Genomic DNA, 23,790 nt, shown 5'->3' on the forward strand with positions numbered 1-23,790 from the left:
CCACTGAAACTTCAGAGCAACTGGCACCACACCGTGGCAATTTACAAGCGACAAAAGTCGCGTGTGTGAATCCAAATCTCTGTGTCTCCATTCTCCGCGATCAGAATTTCCCAAATCTGAGAAACTTCACCCAATCGCTAATCAGAACACCCAAAAGATGGCGTCATCCACCTTCAGCGGCGATGAAACGGCACCGTTCTTCGGCTTTCTCGGCGCGGCGGCCGCCCTCGTCTTTTCCTGTAAGTTAAAAAATCTCCAACTTTCCCTCCAAATCTAACTCCGATATCGTTTCATTTCTGCTTAAAATTGATGATTGAGAGGAGATTGTGGCCAATTTAGGCATGGGAGCGGCGTACGGGACGGCGAAGAGCGGCGTGGGAGTGGCGTCGATGGGGGTGATGAGGCCGGAGCTGGTGATGAAGTCGATTGTTCCGGTTGTTATGGCGGGAGTGTTGGGTATCTACGGTTTGATCATTGCTGTGATTATCAGCACTGGGATTAACCCAAAGGCCAAATCTTACTACCTCTTCGATGGGTACGCCCACCTCTCCTCCGGTCTCGCTTGTGGACTTGCCGGACTTTCCGCCGGAATGGCCATCGGCATCGTCGGCGATGCCGGTGTTAGGTAAATTTGCTTCCATCTGTTTCAGCTGCTTTGTTCGAGTATGTTTTTGTGCGACCAAAGTTTTGATCGTTTGTGGATTTGGCAATAATTTTCGGTTTTGTTGTTATGCGTTTGGATTGTGAGGATTTTAAACTGCCAGAAATTCAAAATTCTAGCCAAAAAAATTCAAATTACTCTACTCTATTTACTGATAAAATTACTGGAAAATAGATGTTGGGTATGAGAGTTTTTCAATGGTTCTTATAGAAGAAAGACTACATTTTTACCTTGTTAGAGTGATCAAATCACATCCAACGTCTTTTCTGTTTCGGCTGTCATGTATGCCGTTCCACGTGTTGGTATATGGTCCGGCCCATGATCAATGTTCTAGGTTATTCTAGTAAGCAAGTGAGGTGGGTGGAGCATGCTAGACAATTCTAGCAGTTATTAAGTTGATGGAAGAAGCTAGAGAGTAGTAGCTTGCTTGGTTGCAAATGGAAAGATTAGAAGCTACAATTTTGTGGCTAGTCTAGAATTTTCTATGCTAGAGGTTTGAAGAATACACTAGAAACTAGTAGAATGTCAAACCCTTACTTATAAATATGTGTGTGATGTTGTAGTGAAGTAACCAATTAAGAACCAAGTGTGAGTAGCAAAGGATCAAGTTCAAAGCTAGAGTTCCACTCCAAGAGTGAGAGTGAGAGTGTTCCACTACACATTGTGAGTGAAGTTTAGAGTGATAGAAAGTGTGTGTCATACTTTCTTGTATCCATCAAGCCTTGTTTTTTGGCTTGGTAAGACTACTCTTGTTGTACTCATCTTTTTCATATAGTGAAGATTGATCCTTGTTTCATGGATGTAGGCATAAATTGCCGAACCACATAAATTCTTAGTGTCCATTTTCTACTTTAACTTGTGCATTCTCTATCTTGTGGTACCGACATTCCTAACACCACGAATTTTAGAATGGATGTTCCCTGAACTGTTTATTCGATTCATGCCTTCTGCTGCTATGTTTTTTGGTTTTGACTGCCTGCAAGCAGTTCATTTGGATTGCTCCTCGCTTTCTTCTTGTTTAATTGGTCTATTTTCTTTTCTTCGACAGAGGGTCGAGTTGATCTAGTTGCTTGAGAATGTTTCTAATGCAATTTGTTTGTTCTGCAGGGCAAACGCACAACAGCCCAAGCTTTTTGTTGGGATGATTCTCATTCTCATCTTTGCTGAAGCTTTGGCTTTGTACGGTCTTATTGTCGGTATCATCCTTTCATCCCGATCTGGACAGTCCAGAGCAGATTAGAGATAACATTTCTGTCGGCTCCCTATGTGAATGTTGTGGTTACTCACATGTTTGTGATGCTCATTCACAGTGTGCAGTGTCGCGTCGAGTTACTCGTCTTGCATAGGTGGGAAGAAAGATCCTTTTTCCGATTGTAGAATTCCGAGCGAATTGTCTCTGAATAAAGCTTTTAATTAGCTGCTTCTTCTTCTTCTACCTTTTTTCTTTCTTTTACATATTAGTTTGGTATCATGTAGAAATCGTCATTGTGGAATTGTCCACAGAAGGTCGTTTATGTTTCTGATCATCACATTCAATGGTATTACTATCATTTGATTATTTGTACTAGGAAATGCATAATACTTCAATAACCTTAAATGGGTTGAATTGTTGGTTGTAAGGGGGAGGGGATGGTTGAATCCGCACCGAGGTGCATAGACATGATTGCTTTCCGCCATTGCAGTCAAGCACCATCTGCTTATTTAGAAACATAATCTAACTTTTCCTATAAAGTCGTTGGTCACCTTGATTTTTTTTTCAGCGTTTCCGGCCAAATTTTCTTATTGCTCCAATTACAAAAGTTACTCTCCGCAACTTTATGTATGTAGTGCCCAAATTCCAAATTTTTGATATAATGGAAAACTTAAGAAGTGAATATGAACCCTAATCTATCAAAGTTGGAGATAAACACCATGATGTTTCCTCCCAACAAATTCTAAGATTATCTCCACACATCAGCCTCCTTGTTCTCAACTATGCCTCCTTTGCAGCATTTATCATGCTGGTCCGTTCCGTGATCAATGAACTCCTCCCCTATGAAGTCCGCCACTACATCTACAAAGCACTCAGGCGCCTCGTCGGTGCTCGCCCCACTTCCAACCTAACTCTCCTCATCCACGAGAAAACCAGCGGAACACCAAACCAAGTCCACGAAGCTGCTGAGCTCTAACTCCAAACCAAGGTCAGTCCCTCCACTAAATGCCTTGAACTCGGCAAAACACCACGGCAAAAGAAGGCCAGCCCTTCTATTGACAAAACAAGAGAATCGTAGACACCTTCGATGGCGTTAGACTAAATGGCATTTCGTCTGCACTGAACTGCAGTCCTGGGCGACCGCAACCTGTATGCTCCTTTTGTTGAAAAGCGTGACTTTGAGCTAGGATTCCACAAGAAACACGGAGAAAAAGTGGGCGACTCTTACGTACACCATCTTACCACTATAATATGAATGGAAACTGGGGAGCATCGACGAATCTTGGGCACCCGGCTACGTTTGAGACAATAGAGATGGAACCGGGGCTTATGAGAATGATTGTTGAGGAGCTGGATGGGATTGTGAGGAGGGAGTTATACAAGAAGGTGGTCAAGGCTTGGAAAAGAGGCTACTTGTTGTATGGTCCTCCCGGCACTGGAAAATCTAGCTTGATCGGGGCCACAGCGAATTATCTCAAGTTTGATGTGTATGATTTGGAGCTTTCTAGTATGCACATCGACCTTGAATTGAAGAATATCTTGTTGTCTACTAAACATTGTTCGATTTTGGTGGTTGAGGATATTGATTGCAGCATTGATATGCAAAATCAAGAATCGGAGGAACAAACTGAGGAGCCTACCACCAAGCTCACAGTTTCAGGCTTGCTCAATTTCATAGATGGTCACTATATTCGTGAGCAGCTTCAATCCAAGGTGATTCAAACGACGTAAACTTGTAGTCATGTCAGATTGCTGATATGTTCACCAAGTCCTTAGCTTCTACTCAGTTTCAGTCTCTACTTTCCAAGTTTGGATCAATCAATCCCCTTGATCCAGCTTGAGGGGGAGTATTGGAAGATTCTGTATGGTTGTAGTATGGTTGTAGCTGCCACCTTACCTAGTTGTTTTTAGGGTTACGATTACCACCTTGCCGAAAGCTTGTAATAGTTGTCTTTTTCCTTTCAATCATCTCATAGGGTTGTTAGGTATGGCCTAAAGCATGGAGAGGGTTGCGTAGTTGATTGATCAAAATTCATAATATCCTTGTTTCCTTGTAATCTTTCCTTACAACATCAACATACAACTTTTCATCAAAATTCATAATGATTCTGTGAGGAGGCGGGAGCTCAAGAGAGTGATTGTAGAGGATTTGGAGAGGTTTGTGAGGAGGCGGGAGTTTTATATGAAGGTAGGGAAGGCTTGGAAAAGAGGCTACTTACGGTCCTCCTGGGGTTAATCAAGGGCATAGAGGTCAATGGTGATGGATCCGGAGCTCAAGAGAAGGATTTTAGAGGATTTTGATAGGTTTTGTGAGGAGGAAGGAGTTATTTAAAAAGGTGGGGAAAGCTTGTAAAAGAGGGTACTTGTTGCATGGCCCTCCTGGCACTGAAAATCGAGCTAATTGTCTCAAGTTTGATGTGTCTGATTTGAAGCTCACTAGTAATAACTTGCATGAACATGACCACCATAACTTGCAAGAGTGAAGTCTGTTGTGTCATTTAATCACCATATGACCACCATATGGGAGTCGTGAATTCAATTCAACTGCTATTGATTTGGTTTGTAGTATGCTGAACATGGTTGAATTCCACGTTTACAGTTCTCATCCCTCATTCAGCAAAACTCTTCCTTTTTGGTGCTTTTAATCTCCTTATCACGTGGCTTTTTAGTGTTATTATCTTTTATTTATATTTTTCCCCCTTTGTTCTTTTTTCCCCTATTTTTCCTTGACTTACTTAAATACCCTTGGAGATGATGAATTGGTCTTTCACGTCAGTTGTTTTTATGTTGTATGGGCATTGTTATCCAATTACCTTGGTTAAGGGACACCAAAGTCCACAACATTTAGTAAAGACTAACCTCTCCGTACGCGTTCACGCGCATGCGAGAGACATTTTTCATCATGGGCGCTACGCACCCCTTAAAATGTGTTACTTTAGTTGTTTTCTTATTTGCCCATCCAAAGTTTTTTATTTTGAATGACTAACACTTATTTTCCACCAAATTTGTGAGAGGCCAACACTAATATTTCCTCCTATCTTTTCAATAGATAACTTGATCGCCCGTATTTTCTCTTTTGATTAGAAGTAGTAAGCACAACCCTAGAACCAAGGAATATGTTAGAAGTAGTAAGCGCAACCCTGGAACCAAGGAATATGTTAGCACAACCCTACAAGTTCGTACCTATATATTTTAATTTACTCATTTATTGTTAGATTCAAGGACAAAGAGCACTCTTTGGACCTTTTTTTCCTTAGAATGAAATAGCAAGAGGCATTTTTTTAATCACAAATGCTATGCACATCTCAAGATGACTTGCATTAGTTGTTAATCATTATAATTGTGAAGATATATATGAAAAAAGTGTGATACCAAGTACAGAGATAAAGGGTGAAATCTGCTAGATGGCTACACTTAACGGGAAGCATAAAGTCATAGCTATTGTTGTGGTCCTTGTGGATACTCTCTCACACATGGCAGTGTCTTTAACTATTTTCTCCACGTCACTTTCGCAAGCATGTACATATATTAACTTCTCTTTTTTCTTTGTATTTTAAAATCTAGTGACTTGGAAATTTTTTACCTGAGTGCTCGTGATGTTTTCATTAGTCATTTTATAAAAAAGGAACTTTTTATAGTACATACATGAAAACTAAAAAAATTATGAAATGATTGAAGATAAAATTATGGTCATCAACATTAAAAATTTCATATAAAAACCCATCCTAATTCAAAGATGAACAATATTACAAACTACAAACATAATGTCTTCTTGCAATATCAACGCCATGGTATCCATCTTTTCCTATGGGGTTGCAACTTCTAAATTGAAAGGTTATAACTTCCAACGTGCAAGTCTGCCAAGCAAGCAGACTCGGATGAACCCTTCTGCATATACGAAAGAACATTTCGCAGCACTCGGTTTGAATTGTTCTCCTAAAAAAAAAAACAGAACAATCTGCTGAAAACTTGCAACATTTATGCAATTAAGATAAGTAAGCACAAAAAATTATATATTCACCTAATCATATAAAACTCAATCTCAATAGTGAATACCGCCTATTAAAATTGTGATAGCAGTGCGGTAGTTTTATTGAATTGCCCCTTTACACTGCTTTAATTGGTTGAATTTGGGGCTTATTTGGATGGTGATTGATTAATTCCAGTGTGGTGATTTTATTTTTGGGGTCGAATTTGGTTTTAAGGAAATCAAATACCGAAAAAACCCATATGCCAAAACATAAACATAAAAATTGGGCAATAAGATAAAGAATGAAAACCGAAACCTTATTTGTACGGTCCTGCTGACTTACAAAGCTTGATGATGAATGAGTTCCTCACCCGTGCTTTTATGGAAGATTGAAAAATAGAGAAAAAAAAAACAACACATGAAATCTTCTCTAAGTAGTAGATTGAGCCCTGAATTGAAACAAAAAAATGAAACAAAAAAATTAGAGGAAAACAGAGAATAGAATGTATAAGACTATAAGCTAACAAATTAGCATCACAAAAAAAATTAAACACCCAACTAAGCATAAACAATGGTAGGATTAGCCAATAAAATCCCACGCAGATATAACATATATATACTTACAACTTGTTAAGCCAACCTGTTGAAGAATGACTTGCATCTGGTCACCAAAAGGCAAGAAAAAAACGAAGTTAGGGATTTAACAATTCAATGAAAAGATCTACAATCCATGAAATTTTAATTTAAAATATATTCTGCTGCTCTTTGAAGAGGTCGATGAGTTGGAGGGGTGGTTATGGACGTCATTCCTCCTGATAGCATATAGTGACTTTCAAGGGAGATAGAGCCATCTGCAAAGCAACTTTCAAAAAACCTCAATCTAGCAATGTGAAAATTTAGAACCCAAAAAGGTTTTGTAAATTTCTCTATATATTTTAGAACTACAAGGGAGGGCTCTATATAGAGACCGAAAAGGAAGGAGAGAAGACATACTCCTTTTGCACACTTACAATCGGAAATCAAGGAACAATTTACAAGAAAGATAGGGGCAAAGATACTAAGAGACATAAACCCTAGAATTAAGGGATATGGACCAAGGGTGACGGTAGTGGCAGTAGCCACTTTACCTGAAAACATGGGATAAAGTTGCAGCTATATGGACCAAGGGTGACGGTAGTGGCAGTAGCCACTTTACCTGAAAATATGGGATAAAGTTGCAGCTGCAACTTGACATCATAGAGCATGTTGTGTCTAGTTTCAATACTCCCCCTCAAGCTGGATCAAGTGGGTTAATTGATCCAAGCTTGCTCAGTAGCCTTTGAAGATGAGTAGAGTCCAAAGCCTTTGTGAACAAGTCTGCAAGCTGATCGTGACTGCGAGTGTAAATGGTGTTGATAACTTTGGATTGAACTTGAGCACGAATGTAGTGACAATCCACTTCGATATGTTTGGTGCGCTCGTGAAACACTGGGTTAGAAGCAATATGCATGGCAGCTTGGTTATCACAAAACAAGGACATAGGTTCATTGTCGATATAGCCAAAATCTGCTAGAAGACGCTTTAACCAGATTAATTCACATGTCGTGGCTGCCATGGCTCTGTACTCTGCCTCTGCACTTGATCGTGGAATCACAGTCTGCTTTTAACTCTTCCATGTCACGAGATTTCCACCAACAAACGTGCAGAACCTGGTGGTAGACTTTCGATCGAGTGCATTACCTGTCCAGTCAGCATCTGTGTATGCCATAATGTGATTTGAGCCATGGTTCTTTAAGAGCAAGCCTCTGCCAATTGACCCCTTCAAGTATCTGAGTATTCTTTTGATAATCTCCCTGTGGAGTAGAGTATGAGAGTGCATGAATTGACTGATAAGGCTTACGGAATAAGCAATGTTAGGCCGAGTAATTGTAAGGTAGATTAACTTCCCTACCATACGTTGATAGACACTAGGATTTGACAGAAGTTCACTAGAGTCATCAAGTTGGAGTTTGCTTACAATGGGAGTAAAAGTAGCTTTTCAATCCAACATGTGAGCTTCCTCCAATAAGTCAAGCACATATTTGCGTTGATTTAAAAACAAACCCTTGCCAGAGGTTGCCATCTCAATGCCAAGGAAGTACTTTAGGGTTCCGAAGTCCTTGATTGCAAACTGTTGATGAAGAGAGGATTTTAGAGTAGCAATCTCTTCTATGTTGTCCCCCGTTATAATGAGATCATCCACATATATAAGAACAATTAATTTTCCATTTAGACCACTGCGAACAAACAAGAAGGAATCGGCATGACTCCTCTTGAACCCCGCAACCTCCAGAACCGAGCTTAACTTCGAGTACCAGGCTCGGGGGGATTGTTTAAGACCTAGTTTGGGAATGAGGTGCTTAAAAAAAAAGCACTCATGAAAAAAAGCTGTAAGGGTTTTAGGTGTTTGGTAAACTGAAAAAAAAGGGCTTATTTTGGAAGCTGCTGTGAGAATAAGCTGAAATCAAAGGAAAAAGCTGAAGCTACTATTTGCAGCTTTGGAAAACTGGCTTTTTTTCAAAGCACACGGAGCTACAGTGCTCCTTTAATGAAAAGACCCACTATCAGACTGCTTTTTTTTCCAAAAGCACTTTTACAAAAAAGTTTACCAAACACTCTGCTGCTTTATTTCACAGCCGCTTATTCTCACAGCACAGCCGCTTATTCTCACAGCAGCTTTTTTTCAAAGCACAGCAATACCAAACCAGCCCTAAGTCCATATATGGCCTTGTGAAGCTTGCATATTTTGTTAACTTCACTTTCTTGTGGGTGTCCAGGGGGGAGCTTCATGTATACCTCCTCTTTAAGGTCACCATGGAGAAATGCATTCTTCACATCCATTTGGAATAGAGGCCAGTTATGATTAACTGCCACGGACAACAGGACTCGAATCGTGCTCATTTTAGCTATAGGAGCAAATGTCTCCTTGTAGTCGATACCATAAGTTTGAGTGAATCCTCGGGCAACCAGTCGGGCCTTGTGTCGTTCAATACTGCCGTTGGAATTGAAGTTGTTCTTATATATCCATCTATTCCGTACTGCTTTTTTCCTTTTTGGTAGATCAACTACACTCCATGTGTGATTGTCATTTAAGGCCTTGAGCTCTTCTTGCATGGCTACCTTCCATACTTGACTGTGAGCAGCTTCATAGAAGTTCCTTGGTTCAACATTCGAGGATATTTGATTTAGAAATGCAGCATGGGATTTTGACAGTTTGTGATATGTTAGGGCTTCTGAAATAGGATGTCTTGCATTGTAAGTAATGTATTCTTGAAACCTTGGAGGAGGATGTCTGTCCCGAGTTGGATTTCTTCGAGGAGCTACATATGGTTGTGAGGTGGGGGTTGTGCTTTGTTCACTTGTAAATGTTCCCTCACCCTCAAGTTGTTCCGACTCCGAGTGAGGTTCAAGAGAATCATTCTGAGAATGGGATTCAAGAAGATTTACTGGAGTAGGTAATGGAAAGATGTCCATAATATCCTTTCTCTGAGGCTCTTCACTGCAGTCTTTACGAAAAAAAGAAGCAAGCTCATCAAATCTTACATCTCTGGAGACTCCAACCTTACCATTCTGAGGATTAAAGTATTTGTATCCCTTTTGAGAGCTTGAGTATCCCATAAAAACACATTTGACAGCTCTAGGTTCGAGCTTATCTCGATGTGCTGCTTGAATATGAACATAGGAAATGCACCTAAAAGTTCTGAGATGTGAGATGTCAATGTTTCTTCCCTTCATTACTTCAACAAGAGACTTTGAGTTTAAAACTCGAGTAGGTAACCTATTGATGATGTACGCTGCAGTGAGAAGTGCTTGTGACCAAAACCTTTTAGGCACATTCATTTGAAACATAAGAGACCTTGTTTTCTCCAACAAATCACGGTTCTTTCTTTCCGCTATACCATTTTGTTGTGGAGTACCAACACAACTGGTTTGATGCAAAATTCCATGATCACTTAAGTAATTAGACATGTTATTGGATGTGTACTCAGTGCCATTGTCCGATTGCAATATGCTTAACTTAGATGAAAATAGATTTATGATGAGTTTATGAAAATCTTTAAAGGCATTAAAAAACTCACTTTTGGATTTCAAAAGGTAGACCCATGTAACCCGAGAGTAATCATCAATGAAGGTGACATAATATTTATACCCGTTAAAAGAGCTTACACGAGAGGGACCCCAGATATCTGAGTGAACGATTTCAAACAGTTTACAGGTTCTAGACTTAGAAGAAACAAAAGGAAGCCTAGTAGCTTTCGACATTTGACAGATTTCACAAGCATGTGTAGGTTTACAAAAATTGGGAAAAAGTTTGGTCATCACAGGTTCTGAGGGATGAACCAACCGAAGATGCCAAATGTGGTAATCTTGAGAGAGACTGAGGCTTGCAAGGGGGTGCTTAAGAGACTTGGAATTCTTTGAGAGGTAATAGAGTCCATTCAGGAGATACCCTTCACCAATCTTCTTCCGAGTGACCCGATCCTGAAATACAACACTGTGAGGAAAGAATATGGCAAGGCAATCTAGGGTGCGTGTGATTTTACTTATGGACAGGAGTTGGAAAGGGAAAGAATGTACATATAAAGCTGTTGACTCAATCTTATCACTTAACAGTTTAAGTTTCCCTTTTCCCAGAATAGGTTCTCCATTCCCATTTGCAACAGACACCCGTGTAGACTTAGGCATCTTTTGAAACTTATCCAAGCAAGAAGACTGATTTGTTATGTGGTTAGTAGCACCTGAGTCTATAATCCAACAATCATGACTAATTTCATTAAGTGCAGTTTTGAAAGTAGTGATGATACCTGAGACATTGTCATGAGTTGAGGTCTCAGCCAAAAAACCTGCAAATTTTCCGAGCATAGCAGTAGGAGTTGAAGTGGTCATTTCCTTAATTTGAGTGTTGCCTCCTCATCTTTGAAGAAAGTTTGCAAATTCATTTATCAGATCTATTGGATTCTCAGTGAAATTTGAGATTCCACCCGTCGAAGAACTGGATGAGTGGAGGGCCTTAGGGTTGATTTCTTTCCCTTCTTTGATCATTCTTCCTTCCTTATCAAATCTTGGTTTTAACTCTGAGTGCAAGATCCAGCATTTGTCCCTTAGGTGACCTTTCATGTTGAAGTGAGTGCATTTCCAGTCTGCTTTCTTACTGGCAAAAAATTTTTCACCAGTGTTTTTATGATAGCTCGAGAAAACCCTAGCCTCAGGATTTGATTTCAGCTCAATGTGCATAACTTTTCTTCAAGTTTCTTCCCTTTGAATAGCTTGACAGACACCATTAAATGGGGGCAGCTTAGGAGTCATCAACAAGTGGCTTCGAAGGTCTTCATATTCAACTCCTAGACTTGCTAGAAGTTGAAATACTTTATCCTCATCAGCTCTTTTAAAGAGCACAGCGGAATCGGTTGAGTGTGGACGATACATGTCAAGTTCATTCCACTTGGACTTGATGCTTCCTAGATGTTGGACGAAGGATTGATCACCTTGCCTTAGCCCAGCAATATCCTTTTTAGCTGAAAAATACGAGTTGCATTATTTTGACTGCCATACATTCCTTTAATGGATTCCCAGAAAGTGAAAGAGGACTCTGAGTAACTGAAGAGTTCAGATAACTTTGGTTTCATGGAGTTGAGTATCTAGGACATAACCAACTGGTCGTTTGCATGCCATGCACCATATGACGTGGATGATCTTTCAGGCGGTCCGATGCTTCCATTGATATACTCGAGCTTCGATCTTCCTCCTAAGGCAAGTGAAATGGCACGAGACCAAGGTAGATAGTTGAACTCGTTTAATAACACTGAGCATAGACGCAAATTTAGATTGATTTCACCTTGAATGATGCTGGGAGATAAGGAGTTTGAGGAGCTTGTAGCCTCACGATTTGAGGAACTTTCTTCTATCATTGTAGTGAATGAGGCACGACCGAAACAAGGTTTTTGAATGAATGAACAAACAGAGACATGACCCTATGGTTCCTGCTCTGATACCATGTGAAAATTTAGAACCCAAAAAGATTTTGTATATTTCTCTATATATTTTAGAACTACAAGAGAGGACTCTATATAGAGACCGAAAAAGAAGGAGAGAAGTCATACTCCTTTTGCACACTTACAATCGGAAATCAAGGAACAATTTACAAGAAAGATAAAGGGCAAAGATACTAAGAGACATAAACCCTAGAATTAAGGGATATGGACCAAGGGTGATGGTAGTGGCAGTAGCCACTTTACCTGAAAACATGGGATAAAGTTGCAGCTATATGGACCAAGGGTAACGGTAGTGGCAGTAACCACTTTACCTGAAAATATAGGATAAAGTTGCAGCTGCAACTTGACATCATAGAGCATGTTGTGTCTAGTTTCAATAAGCAATAATCAAATCACTGCAAGGAAAAAACAAAATAAAAAATCCAACTTTAACATTCTTTTTGCCTAAAGCAACAATCTTGCCGATAGAATGAAACGAAAGCAGAGAGAAACATGGAGAAGGAAAAATGAATTTGATAAATGGTAGACAAACATGGGGTGGAGAAAGAATATGCAGAGAAATGGAGAATTCGAGATTGAAAGTTACATGCGATAAGAATCATTTGATGTTGAGGAAGAATTTCGAACTTTTGTCACTGATTTGGTCGACCAATTCTTCTCCCGAATCTGGTATGTTGGTTGTTCTTCCTCCGGAGAAGCACCAAGTTTTCACTGAAAAGTAAATAATCAAAAACATAAAGGAAACTGAATTTGGTGAATAGTAGACAAACGCTGATGGAGAAGGAATGCAGAGAAAATGGAGAATCTGAGATTGAAAGCTACCTGCGATAAGGATCGATCGATATATAGATGAAGAATTTTGATCTCTTCACCGACTTTTGTCACTGATTTGGTTGATCTGTTCTCCAAAATCTAGTATTTGAAATGTTTTTGCTCCAGAGAACACAATCCCATACTGGGTTTTCGTTCTATCAGCATCAAAAGATAATGGGGTTTCAGTTTTGCACAAGGTCTAAAATATCGATAATATCGGAAATATCGGAAGTTCAAAAATACGAAAATTTCAATGGAAATATCGGAATATTAACGATATCGATAAACATTGAATAAAAACCACAGAAATTGTAAGAAAAACTTGGAAATTTTTATTGAAACTTTGCAGGATGTTTATTTAGTCAATTATCTATTAGTTTATCACAAAAAATTGGAAGGAAATGCATTGCATGATGGATTTAACTTATTTAAGTTGATTATATAGCGAGGTGGCAAATATTGTGCGTGTAGAAAATATTTAGAATTAATGAAAGAAGTTTAAACACACCATAATCATTTATATATAATGAATTAGTACAATATTTTACACTTTATACATTGCATGGTAAGATACATGAGTGACTTAGTACCACATAGAGTTCCTACGAGGTTCAAAATTTTCACTATCTTCATCATCTCTATGTGTAGAGTAAGTGTATTGTGAAGAGTAGTCATCAAATGATTAATCCCCAAAATAAGTTTGCATGTAATTGTTAACATGTCATCCATATGGATCCGAGATTGGTTGACGTTGTCTATAAGCAAAATCCTTTGAAGATTGAGTCTCGGATTCTTTCCATGAGTCGCTCGATTCCATCCCAACAGGAATGAGATATGAAGAGTAGGAAAATGGTTAATTATAAGTATAATCATAGTTACTACTTCCTACTCTAACAAAGTCCTTGGCCCTTATGTTTTACGTGCTTCCGGTATAAATAGTAGGAAGAAGAAGTGCCATCAAACATAAGGTGCATCATAATTATTTTTAGAAGGACAGATGTAAACCAGAGAGTGGAAATGAAAGGCAATCATGCCATAAATAAAAGTGAGCAGAATAAGCACGGTTCACTCATTGGAGTGATCTTTTTAGACTTGAGAGTATCACTCCAAAACTCTTCATCATTATCTAATAAAATATATGATAGTCCATCATCTCGTTTTACTCCTGCTCTATCTATATTATGATTGAGAAATATTAAGGAGACTTACTAAAAAATAGAATTTTTTATGAACGTTCTGCCACTTTATATTTAAGTAGGATCAATTGTTAAGAGTCTAGTTGCTAATCTCTTATGACTACTTTGGTAGGCTCAAATGCTTAGGGTACTCTCTCAAAAGTAGGACTTTCTATGAACTCTCTGTCAGCTCATGTTTTTAGTACAATGTTTTATAATGTTAGCACATGAATTAACGTTAAATTGTGATATGACAAAAAATTCATGGCGAGTTCCACTTTTAAGAAAGTTCTCTTAGCATTTCTGGTGGTTAGATTATCTAGGTTCCATTTTAGGGCGTAGGGTTAGGTTCCATGTAGCAAGAATAGGAGATGGGTTGGGTTGGCTAATCTTATGTTCTTGAAAGGTTATGTGAGCATGCAAAAGGGAGTTTAGGTAAAATCATTAGGCTAATTAAGAGCATTCCAATCGAGAGAAGCAATTGGAGATGTAAGTCGTATTTACGTTTCCGAAATTTTTCATTTTCTTTGAATAAGACTTGAGTCATACACAAGAACAGAAATACTCCGATGTGTGACGTCGCAGCGATGTAGGATGTGAGTGTTCGGTTGACCAGTTGTATCTAGTAATGGAGAAAACACTTAGATAAAAGCAGGTTCTTTCTTTTCTTTTGTTATACGAAATGAGACAGACCTAGAAAGAGAGCCGAGAAAGGTATAATTAGAAGAGGAAGAATTAGTAGTATCTGAGAATTGTAAAAACTGCAGCTTGGTGTTCATAATTCATGAAGTGTTCAACAGTTAACCAGTAAAAGAAAAAACACGTATATAACACTCTCATATGGTTACATCTCTCCACCTGGGTTATCAGTAAGGTATTTTACTTTACAATAAACTAGGGAAGCCTTTTGCACCATTTCTAGCCTGACCAAATTTACAGTCAATTACAATCAGAACTTTAACCCACAAACAAAAAAATTACAATCAGAAAGCAGATAAAAAATATACAATCAGAAGAGAGAATATCAAATGGGATTTTGTCGCGGAATCATAATCTACACGCGAATGGAATTGGACTTGATGAAACTTCTATACTGGGTGATCATCTCGCAAGCTTACACAAGAGACTTGAAACTTTCTGACCAAAAGTGAGATTTCCGCTTGGCGACAGTGTCTCGCGGTGCAAATCTGAGTCCAAACATCTCCTTGAATGCTTGCTCGGGCTCTACTGAACCTACCAACTTTGCAACAATTGTGGCACTATCCATGATGTGGTCCAGGTTTTGTGTGTTATTCCACAGGAGGTTTGCCAATTGCAACCGCCTATGCTTCGAATGTAGACTGATACCCCACTTTAGGTAGAGGTTATTTCTTTCATCCTCGGAGAGTCGCCTTCGCATTTGCTTGCTCAGCAAGTCTCTCTCACTCGTCAAAGCCTTCATGCTATTTACAGAATAACACATGTTTAAGTCAATCAATTCAGGCAATATGTAACAAAGTAAAAACATACCACCAGTATCTGCAACCTTCTATTCTAGATCAGTGATAAATGATAATGAACATACCTTGAAGCGGGTGTTAGAGTTTGGCCATCTTCCAAAGTCTGATTTCCACGCGAAAATGTGTCTTTGAGGAAGGACAATCTCCTGAGCTCAACCTCCATGTAAATAGAATCACTTGGGTCACCTTTAAATAGGAGGAAGAAGTAAGTCCTGTGAACCAATGACACGTTGCAGGCATCCCAAAGTTCAATGATCTCTCTTTGCAGCTTGTTGAATTCTGAAGGCCACCTTGAAGGGTTTTCGTCATCAATAGGCATTGGGTCCAAGCCAACATCTTTTACATCCCTTAAAGATGGTATGGGCTTTGAGTCCGTCTCCGGTACCTGCAACACGAGACAATCCATGTTAGAACCTTTATTAATCAGATTGCCTACCTTCTTTGTGAAGCAATAAAACCAAAATCACTCACCATAGAATCAGAAAATTGAGTATTGCATTGGGTATCGGTCGTTTCCTCTGTTCCTTCTACTAAAGTAGTGCTTTCAGTTATCTTGTCATCAGCTGTGGATTTTGTATCCTGTGCTTTACTGTCACCAATAGCAGCACTTCTTGCAGAAGCCTGAGAAGCATTTCGTGATAGACTTTCAGTCTCAGCACCATAGTTCAGTGAAGGAAGTTTCTTTTGGAAACCCTCGGGCCTTCCTATAAAACTTTTCTCAAACTCAGTAGCGGGTGTGCTCTCATTCTTCTCCACCAACTCAAACCACCATGGCGATGAATTAGTCATAAGCCTTGCTTTGCAACTTCGACTCCTCCTTAACATCAAAACCGAGGGGATAAACATTTCTTTCTCAGGAAGCCATTGAGGTGTCCTTTCAGAAGATGGAACTATAAAACCTTTTTGTTTAGGTAGGGGTGACTCCAATTCCTGATTTGTGCCATCTCCATTTCCGACCGTTGTCAGTCCTGAGGTAGCTGTGTTTGCTACAGGAGACGACATATTTGAGTTTTGGTATCTGCTAGCACTTGAATCTGATATATTTGACGCTGTATATCTGTTGGTGCCAGACTCTTCCATTTCAATACAACGAACTTCCTTGCAGAGATCCTCCGAATTTCCATCAGACTGTTCCTTGCTCTCCTCTTGATGCGGAATACCGAAAGAAAAATTAGGAATGCCATCTGATAACTGCCGGGGGGAATCAGTGTGCATGAAATTTTCTTCCATGTCGCGAAGTTGGAACATTGTCTCCTCTGAACTAGTCCTACTGTCTCCATCAGAATACTGAGAGGTGCCAAAAGATCTCACACTGTTGGCTTGTCTGCGAGAGACGGCCAGAACAGGCGCCCCTGCCTTTTGCATTTCAAAGTCCCATGAATTTCGCACACGTAGTTTGGGGTAATAACGTTCCAGATCCTCCTACGATTATATGAAAAGAAATTGAACTTAGCACAGACAGAGCACATTGCAGTGAAACAAAATTCTTCAGTTTATTTTAGTACACATACTTCTGATGGTTTATCATCTCCAAGCACTCGCACCAGATCCTTAACCTGAGATTGAGCAAGGTCTCGTTGCTGAGTGAGCTCCGATACGTCTTTCTTGAGCTTCATAATTGAATAAACAAAACCAAAAAAGTTAGACAAGAAGAAGGAACCTGAATCATGAATAGGGAAAAATGTACTATGCCTCTTAATATGAGAACCATGGAACAAAGGACAACCAAGTTGCTATGGTTTTTAACAAGGTGAGCGCAAGTGAAGATGTTCAGAGATTTCCACTTGAGAGGACCCGAGAATCATAATACATAATTACAACTAACTAACGTCGACAAACATGCTTGATCAAATTGTGGAAAGAACACTTAAGAAAATATTTGTAGGTAATTGCGTATTAAAGAGTCAAATTTCACCTCGGCTTTCCATAGTTGGAATTTATATTTGTAACGTCGCTTTTAAATTCTTTCATGAATCCGTGATCTTTTAAGAGGTCAGCATAGCCTTTGTTATGTGTTTCTTTGCCCGGTTTTAGATATTTTGGGGATAGGTCAGAAATGCATTTTTGAGGACCCGACAGATAATAATAGAAGCCTCTTCGTTACCTTTTCAATCTGAAGGTCCTTTTCTCTCAGTAATGTTGAAGAATCAGCTGAAACAATTCTGTGTCCTGAACCTCTCAACTCATTCTCTAGTCTAGTCAATTCTTTCTGCAAATGCTTCACCAATGCTTTATCCGACATGACCACGTTAACCTGTGCGCTTGTTGTCACTTCTTTAGCACAGCTCGCAAATAAGAGGGTATTTCTTGATTGCTCAACATGGCTATGTGCAGGACTCATGGTACAGATGATGGCAGTTCTAGCATTTCCTCCCAACGAGGACTGCAGGATGCGGGTTAGCTTTGAATCTCTGTAAGGAACATGCCCACTTCTTCCCTTGCTGCGTTAAACCACAGTATTGAACAATTTATTAAACATTCTTATTATGCTAGAACTTTATTTTACATGAACTTATACAAAGAATCAATAGAAATACTAAGACTCGACATTTCAATTGCACAAAGTAGAATAGGTTTTTGCAAAGACCATAACTGATAAAATGAAAAACAAGCTATGCAAGCTGACCTGAGCTTACGGATAACAGTGCCCAGAGTTAGTAAACTGCGATTTATGTGGCAACCCTCTTTCAACCTTGTTCCAGCTGATAACGTCTGGGATGCACGTTCACTTCCAGCAAGATCGACAAAGTTCTGTACAATAAAGAATTGTATCATTCTGTTGTTATCTTTTATTTCTTTAGTTGTGATTATTTGTTCATTTTTCCCTTTAAAAACTTATAGTACTTACCACAACAGCTGTAAGAGAGCTTGATTTGTCGTAGCCAAGAAACTCACGTGCTGAACTTTCAATTACCTGATAAAACCGCAACATATTAGACTCTTGTGATAATTTAACATAATTATTAACCAAACAAGTATTTCTTAGCCAACGAAAAAACAATGTGAATTAGTCATACCAATCTGAGAATCTGATGAGATCTGGAGCTTGCTTCATTTAGGGCTGTTTCCCCTATCTGTCTTTGAGCTGCAAAAATGTATCAAGACATTGTTTGAATTTTCGATCAGACATATGTTGGAAACTTGGAAGACATACTACTTAAGGCATCCTTACCTTCGCAGATAGATAGAAGTTCTTTGAAATGGTTCCAGTCCGTTAGAGTTTCCTCGGTGAGTTTCTCAACAATTGTACCTCTCTATTAAAAGGCTAACAATTAGTACAGAAACTTACGTGTAGGAGTTTTTAAGCACATGAAAAGCGACATTTACCTCTGGATCATCTAGAAGTCTCAGCGGAGTGGTATCTGCACTAAGGAGGTCCCTAACAGATTCGTTGTAGATCTCCATGGCAGAGAACTTCAAATTGAATTCTCTCTCCGTGTGCTACATATGATTCGGATTATTTCATCAAATATGGAAAACAAAGGACATTAATGAAATGCAGAAACAAAAGAATGAAAGATTATTAATAAGTATTCTATAAATTACCTTCTCTATGTAGTCATATATGTCGGCAACAGCGTAATCAGTAATGCCACTCATGGTATACGTCTTTCCACTGCTTGTTTGTCCATATGCAAAGATACTTGCTGAAAGGAGATTACCACAAAATAAAATGTTTAGGTATTATTCCGAATTTTCAGTCAAAAAAAGCTGTGAACTAAATAAGAATAATGACAAAGAAGGGAAAGTAAAACATCTTCGACTTACAGTTTATACCGCTGACAACTGAAATAGCAACTCTCTTGGCTCCTTCTTCGTACACCCGCCTTGTTGAGCAGTCAGTCGCAAATACTCTGTCTGGTACCATGAAAGGGAAAAAAAATACAGATTAGAAGAGTAAGAACATTTTGATCTAAATCCATGTGATGTGACACAATTGTAACAACATAGGCTCTGCAAAATGCTTTACCAACAAATTCCCGAAGGTATATAGATGAAACAGAAATCTTGACAGAGTCATTAGTATTAATATGACAAAACTTACGGAAAATGATCTCAGAATATGGGGGCGCATGAGAAAAAAAGACGATTGAAATCACAAACATTTCTGAATCTCCTACTGATGTAAACTAATTCTTCACAAACCGCTATGATGGCCAAAAATGGGAATGCATAACCAAAGAATATCTAATTTTGTAAATCTGCAATGTAAGCACTTACCAAATGAATAGGCAGTTGGGTACATGGAGCGTTCAGAAACTGAAAGATTGTTCCTGTATATGATAGTGGCGTCATTAATGCATTCCCAATCCGACACATCATTTCTAGCAGTCTCCTTCTCAACCAGAGGCCGCAGCCGGACTGAAACAAGTATTCTCTCCCCATGGCCAGCTGGCTCTTGCATTGGTTCCTCGCCACCAATGGCCACCATCTTTCACTCTTACCCTATCTTCTTCCAAAACCAACCTCCAAGAAAGATCGATAACAACACTATATGCCGAATATCCAACACATTCCTCTAAAAACTATTCAGATCCCAACAACATTCCTTTCAATTCAACAAAATGCTTTATGTTCCCAAATGCTCAATAAAGCAAATGTGCTGCTGGGCTTCCACAGAACACAATGGCCACCCGAGCTATACACGGACAATCATAATCTGCAATCAACAGATCAATCATTTGTCAGCGTCGATTCACCGGCATTTTGTTCGGCGTTTTGTGTCGACCATGATACAAAATCTCTTCAAAAAATCCAAATAATATTCAGAAATGTGAAAGACAAACACATACCCAACACACAAACAAACAGTGGCCTCTCTATTATAATGGAAAGCTTGGATTTTTTTAACACGGTAGCCGAACCCAGGCTGTCAAAAGTGCTTATTCTAATCCAAACCCGTTTCTAATTAAAAAAAGTGTTTTTCCAAGAATCAAGGAAAAAAGACCAGAGAAAGAAAAACAGAAACTTTTATTATTTATTTTTTAATCCTTGGGGAATTCAGTCTCTTTCAAGGAATGCTTGTGACCTCCAGAAGTTTAGAGAGAGAGAGAGAGAGAGAGAGAGAGAGAGAGTTAATGGTGGTGGTGTGAAGTGTGAGGTTTTTTCTGAGGAAACTCATGGTTTTTTTATGCTTCCATCTTTCTAAATTTGGCTCTGTACAGCGAATTCCAAACCCACATTTCCCAAAAATAGAACACTCGAAATTCAAAAACTCATATCCAAAAAAATCACTAATTTTCTCAGTAACTGCCACACAATGCCAACAAATTCGACCCAAAAATCAGTCAATTTCTGGATTATCCAAAAAACCCAAACTTAGAAATTGCCCAAAAAAAGGTAACTCAGAACGCTGTCACTACACATAGTCACCAGAAATCGAAAAAAAATCAATTAAATTACAGTAAAAACACACTCAGCATTACCAAACATAGAAATCGATCCGCATTCCGAAAACTTGGAAGCAAAACATGTCTTACCTTCTGCAATCTGAGACCACCATTGTTGAAAGCTTGAAGCTTCAAAGCGATCACTACACAGAGTCACTAGAAATTGAAAAAAAAAGCAATTCTTACAGTGAAAAAAAATACACTCATCATTACCAAACATAGAAATCGATCTGCATTCTGAAAACCCAGAAGCAAAACATGTTAAAATTCTCTTACCTTCTGCAATCTAAGACCGCCATTGTTGAAAGCTTGAAGCTTCAAGGAAATCATTTTTTCTGTAATTTTTTGTGAAGAAAAATGTCTGAGTGGTTATGGCGTCGACTTCTGTGATATTTGCTAGTTGCTTTCGGAGCTGCTGCGAGAAGTCATTTATGGCCTTTGAATAAAACTACCGCGCTAACGCAGAAACGAGTAGTTAGACGGGAGGGAGGAAGGTGTTGAAATGACTGATTTGCCCACAACATTGCACCTAATTTGCGTGGTAACCACCGGTAAAAGAGAATAGCATTGAATAATGGTCGTTGTAACAAGTTGCTCTCTACTGGAAAGAAGTATTGCTCTTTCATCGTAACATGGTTTTGAATTTCGTTGTGTTAAAGTTGTTAGGGTTTTTCGTTACTGCTAGGGTTCCTGGTACAGCTAGGGTTCCTAGTTTTATGGGTTGTTATTCAATAATCCCTATTCTTTAGGGATAAGTATGCTTTTTCTGTTTTGACGTAGTCTTTACCACGACTATAGGAACTATAAAATCGTGGGCAGTTGTTATTTCCTTTCAGTTCAAGTGTAAGGCTATTTAATAGCCGTGATGGTTGTTTTCACTAAATAAGAATTCTCTTTGATTTTTGAAAGCTTTCTAGTGTTGCATTGCAGAAACTCCTACGTTTTTCTTGGTTCTAACATCTAGTATCAGAGCCCCGCTACGGGGCCTGATCAAAAGTTTGCAACCTAGGTGCTAGAGTGAAGAAACAAGACATGGCGTCTGAGAACAGTTTCGTGCAACCAGCCATTCCAAGGTTCGATGGACACTACGACCATTGGAGTATGCTGATGGAAAACTTTCTTCGTTCCAAAGAGTATTGGAACTTGGTGGAATTTGGGATCACTGCTGCAGCAGGAGGATCGAAATCCAGTGAAGTACAAAAGAAGACTCTGGATGATTTGAAGCTGAAGGACTTGAACGCTAAGAACTATTTGTTCCAAGCCATAGATCGGTCAATATTGGAGACCATCCTGAAGAAGGAAACTACAAAGGATATATGGGACTCTTTGAAACAAAAGTATCAGGGAACTGCACGCGTAAAACGTGCTCAATTGCAGGCTCTTCGCAAGGAATTCAAGGTGCTGCACATGAAGAATGGAGAAACAGTAAAAGATTATTTTGGGAGAACACTTGCCATAGCAAACAGGATGAGAATTCATGGGGAGAAGATGGATGATGTGGTAATTATAGAGAAAATTTTGAGGTCCATGACCCCGAAATATGATTATGTAGTTTGCTCCATTGAAGAATCCAACGATCTGGACACCTTATCTATTTATAAGCTTCAAAGCAGTCTTTTGGTCCATGAGCAGAGGATAAGTCGACATGTGATGGATGAACAAGCTCTCCAAGTCACTCATGGAGTCCAACAAAGAGGACGAGGTCGAGGAACTTCTCGAGGAAGAGGAAGATGACGGGGTAGAGGGTTTGACAAGTTAACCCTAGAATGCTATAATTGCCATGAATTAGGGCATTTTCAGTGGGAGTGTCCTAAGAAACCTAAGGAAGAGAAAGCAAACTATGTGGAGATAAAGAAATAGATGCCACTAATGACACTGGTGGATATCAAGGAGGCAACAATAGAGCACATATGGTTTCTGGACTCTGGATGCAGCAACCATGTGTGTGGCAAGAATGACATGTTTTGTATGCTTGATAACAGCTTCAGGGAATTAGTCAGGCTGGGAAATGATTCGAGTTTAACTGTGCAAGGCAAGGGAAGTGTGCGAATGGAGGTGAACGGTATCATACATGTGATCACAGGTGTTTTCTACGTGCCTGATTTGAAAAAAAATTTGTTTAGCATCGGTCAGTTGCAAGAAAAAAGGCTTACAGTGCTAATTCAGGCTGGAAAATGCAAGATCTTTCATTTTGAGAGAGGACTAATTATGGAGACCACGATGAGTCATAATAGAATGTTTACAGTGTTGGCTCGTTGCTCTCCAAAGGAACAAAAGTGTTTTTCCTCTCTTATTACAGATCAAGCAAATCTATGGCACCATCACTTTGGACATCTCAGTTGGAATGGGCTTAAAGTATTTCAACAGAAGAAAATGGTGAAAGGATTGCCTCAATTCACAGCCTCTCAAATGGTGTGTGAAGATTGTTTGGTAGGAAGACAACATCGAGATCCATTTCCCAAAGAAAGCTTAGGGAGAGCCTCCGAGATTCTTCAGCTGGTGCATGCAGACATATGCGGACCAATTAATCCTAATTCGAACAGTAATAAGAGGTATCTAATTACTTTTATTGATGATTTCAGCATAAAAACATGGGTATATTTTTTGATAGAGAAGTCAGAAGCTGTTGCCGCATTCAAATCCTACAAGGCACAGGTTGAAAAAGAGACTGGGGTATTTATAAGAAGTCTGAGAACAGATCGAGGAGGAGAGTTCACCTCGCATGAGTTTGCAAATTTCTGCCTTGAGAATGGAATTCACAAGCAACTAACTGCAGCTTATACCCCTCTACAAAACGGGGTTGCAGAAAGAAAGAATCGTACCATCATGAACATGGTGCGAAGCATGCTGTCAGCAAAACAAATCCCTAAAACCTTCTAGCCTGAAGCAGTGAATTAGACCGTGCATGTGTTGAATCGATGTCCTACTCTTGTTGTGAAGAACAAAACACCAGATGAGGCTTAGAATGGACACAAACCATCTGTGGATCATTTCAAGATTTTTGGTTGCATTGCACATGTCCATGTACCTGACAACAAAAGGGTGAAGCTCGATGCCAAAAGTTGTAAGTGCATATTGC

The 23,790-nt window shown here is 39.2% G+C and overlaps 3 protein-coding genes and 1 long non-coding RNA gene across 5 annotated transcripts; 2 read left to right on the forward strand and 2 right to left on the reverse strand.

The window, feature by feature from the left end:
• LOC103436127 (V-type proton ATPase 16 kDa proteolipid subunit) lies at positions 1-2,219 on the forward strand. The gene is made up of 3 exons (XM_008374546.4): positions 1-239; positions 340-625; positions 1,769-2,219. The coding sequence occupies exons 1-3, from the start codon at positions 158-160 to the stop codon at positions 1,899-1,901; spliced, it is 501 nt and encodes a 166-aa protein (XP_008372768.1). The 5' UTR covers positions 1-157; the 3' UTR covers positions 1,902-2,219.
• A 3,306-nt stretch (positions 2,220-5,525) lies between these two features.
• On the reverse strand, positions 5,526-6,755 carry LOC108173421 (uncharacterized). The gene is made up of 3 exons (XR_001790054.3): positions 6,448-6,755; positions 6,140-6,272; positions 5,526-5,789 (listed from the first exon to the last, which is right to left on the reverse strand). It is a non-coding gene; the product is annotated as an uncharacterized lncRNA (long non-coding RNA).
• Positions 6,756-14,630: 7,875 nt separating this feature from the next.
• On the reverse strand, positions 14,631-21,340 carry LOC103436126 (kinesin-like protein KIN-7F). 2 transcript variants are annotated; one of them, XM_008374544.4, is made up of 15 exons: positions 20,988-21,340; positions 20,802-20,867; positions 19,543-19,981; positions 19,090-19,179; positions 18,868-18,968; positions 18,649-18,762; positions 18,494-18,575; positions 18,339-18,406; positions 18,170-18,235; positions 17,948-18,072; positions 17,426-17,762; positions 16,833-16,931; positions 15,793-16,743; positions 15,387-15,706; positions 14,631-15,264 (listed from the first exon to the last, which is right to left on the reverse strand). In XM_008374544.4, the coding sequence occupies exons 3-15, from the start codon at positions 19,751-19,753 to the stop codon at positions 14,937-14,939; spliced, it is 2,892 nt and encodes a 963-aa protein (XP_008372766.3). In that variant the 5' UTR covers positions 19,754-19,981; positions 20,802-20,867; positions 20,988-21,340; the 3' UTR covers positions 14,631-14,936. The 2 variants fall into 2 exon arrangements, with proteins under 2 accessions (XP_008372766.3, XP_070670237.1); XM_070814136.1 differs by having other exon boundaries at positions 20,802-20,854; positions 20,988-21,140.
• Positions 21,341-21,743: 403 nt separating this feature from the next.
• On the forward strand, positions 21,744-22,445 carry LOC139191755 (uncharacterized). Its single transcript, XM_070812766.1, has one exon. It carries the CDS (start codon positions 21,744-21,746, stop codon positions 22,443-22,445), a length of 702 nt encoding a protein of 233 aa, XP_070668867.1.
• The last annotated feature ends 1,345 nt before the right edge of the window (positions 22,446-23,790 follow it).

The sequence above is a fragment of the Malus domestica genome, chromosome 15, assembly GCF_042453785.1.
Source record: "Malus domestica chromosome 15, GDT2T_hap1".
Lineage (NCBI taxonomy): Eukaryota > Viridiplantae > Streptophyta > Magnoliopsida > Rosales > Rosaceae > Malus > Malus domestica.

Bases quoted from the DNA above. Each gene is read 5' to 3' on its own strand.
- LOC139191755 (XM_070812766.1), top strand. From the start codon at position 21,744: ATGGCGTCTGAGAACAGTTTCGTGCAACCAGCCATTCCAAGGTTCGAT.
- LOC103436126 (XM_008374544.4), bottom strand. From the start codon at position 19,753: ATGGTGGCCATTGGTGGCGAGGAACCAATGCAAGAGCCAGCTGGCCAT. The intron at 18,576-18,648 runs GTAAATGTCGCT...GCCTTTTAATAG, and splicing joins GACTTCTAGATGATCCAGAG to AGAGGTACAATTGTTGAGAA. The intron at 18,236-18,338 runs GTATGACTAATT...CGGTTTTATCAG, and splicing joins CTCATCAGATTCTCAGATTG to GTAATTGAAAGTTCAGCACG.
- LOC103436127 (XM_008374546.4), top strand. From the start codon at position 158: ATGGCGTCATCCACCTTCAGCGGCGATGAAACGGCACCGTTCTTCGGC. The intron at 240-339 runs GTAAGTTAAAAA...TGGCCAATTTAG, and splicing joins GGCCGCCCTCGTCTTTTCCT to GCATGGGAGCGGCGTACGGG. The intron at 626-1,768 runs GTAAATTTGCTT...TTTGTTCTGCAG, and splicing joins GTCGGCGATGCCGGTGTTAG to GGCAAACGCACAACAGCCCA.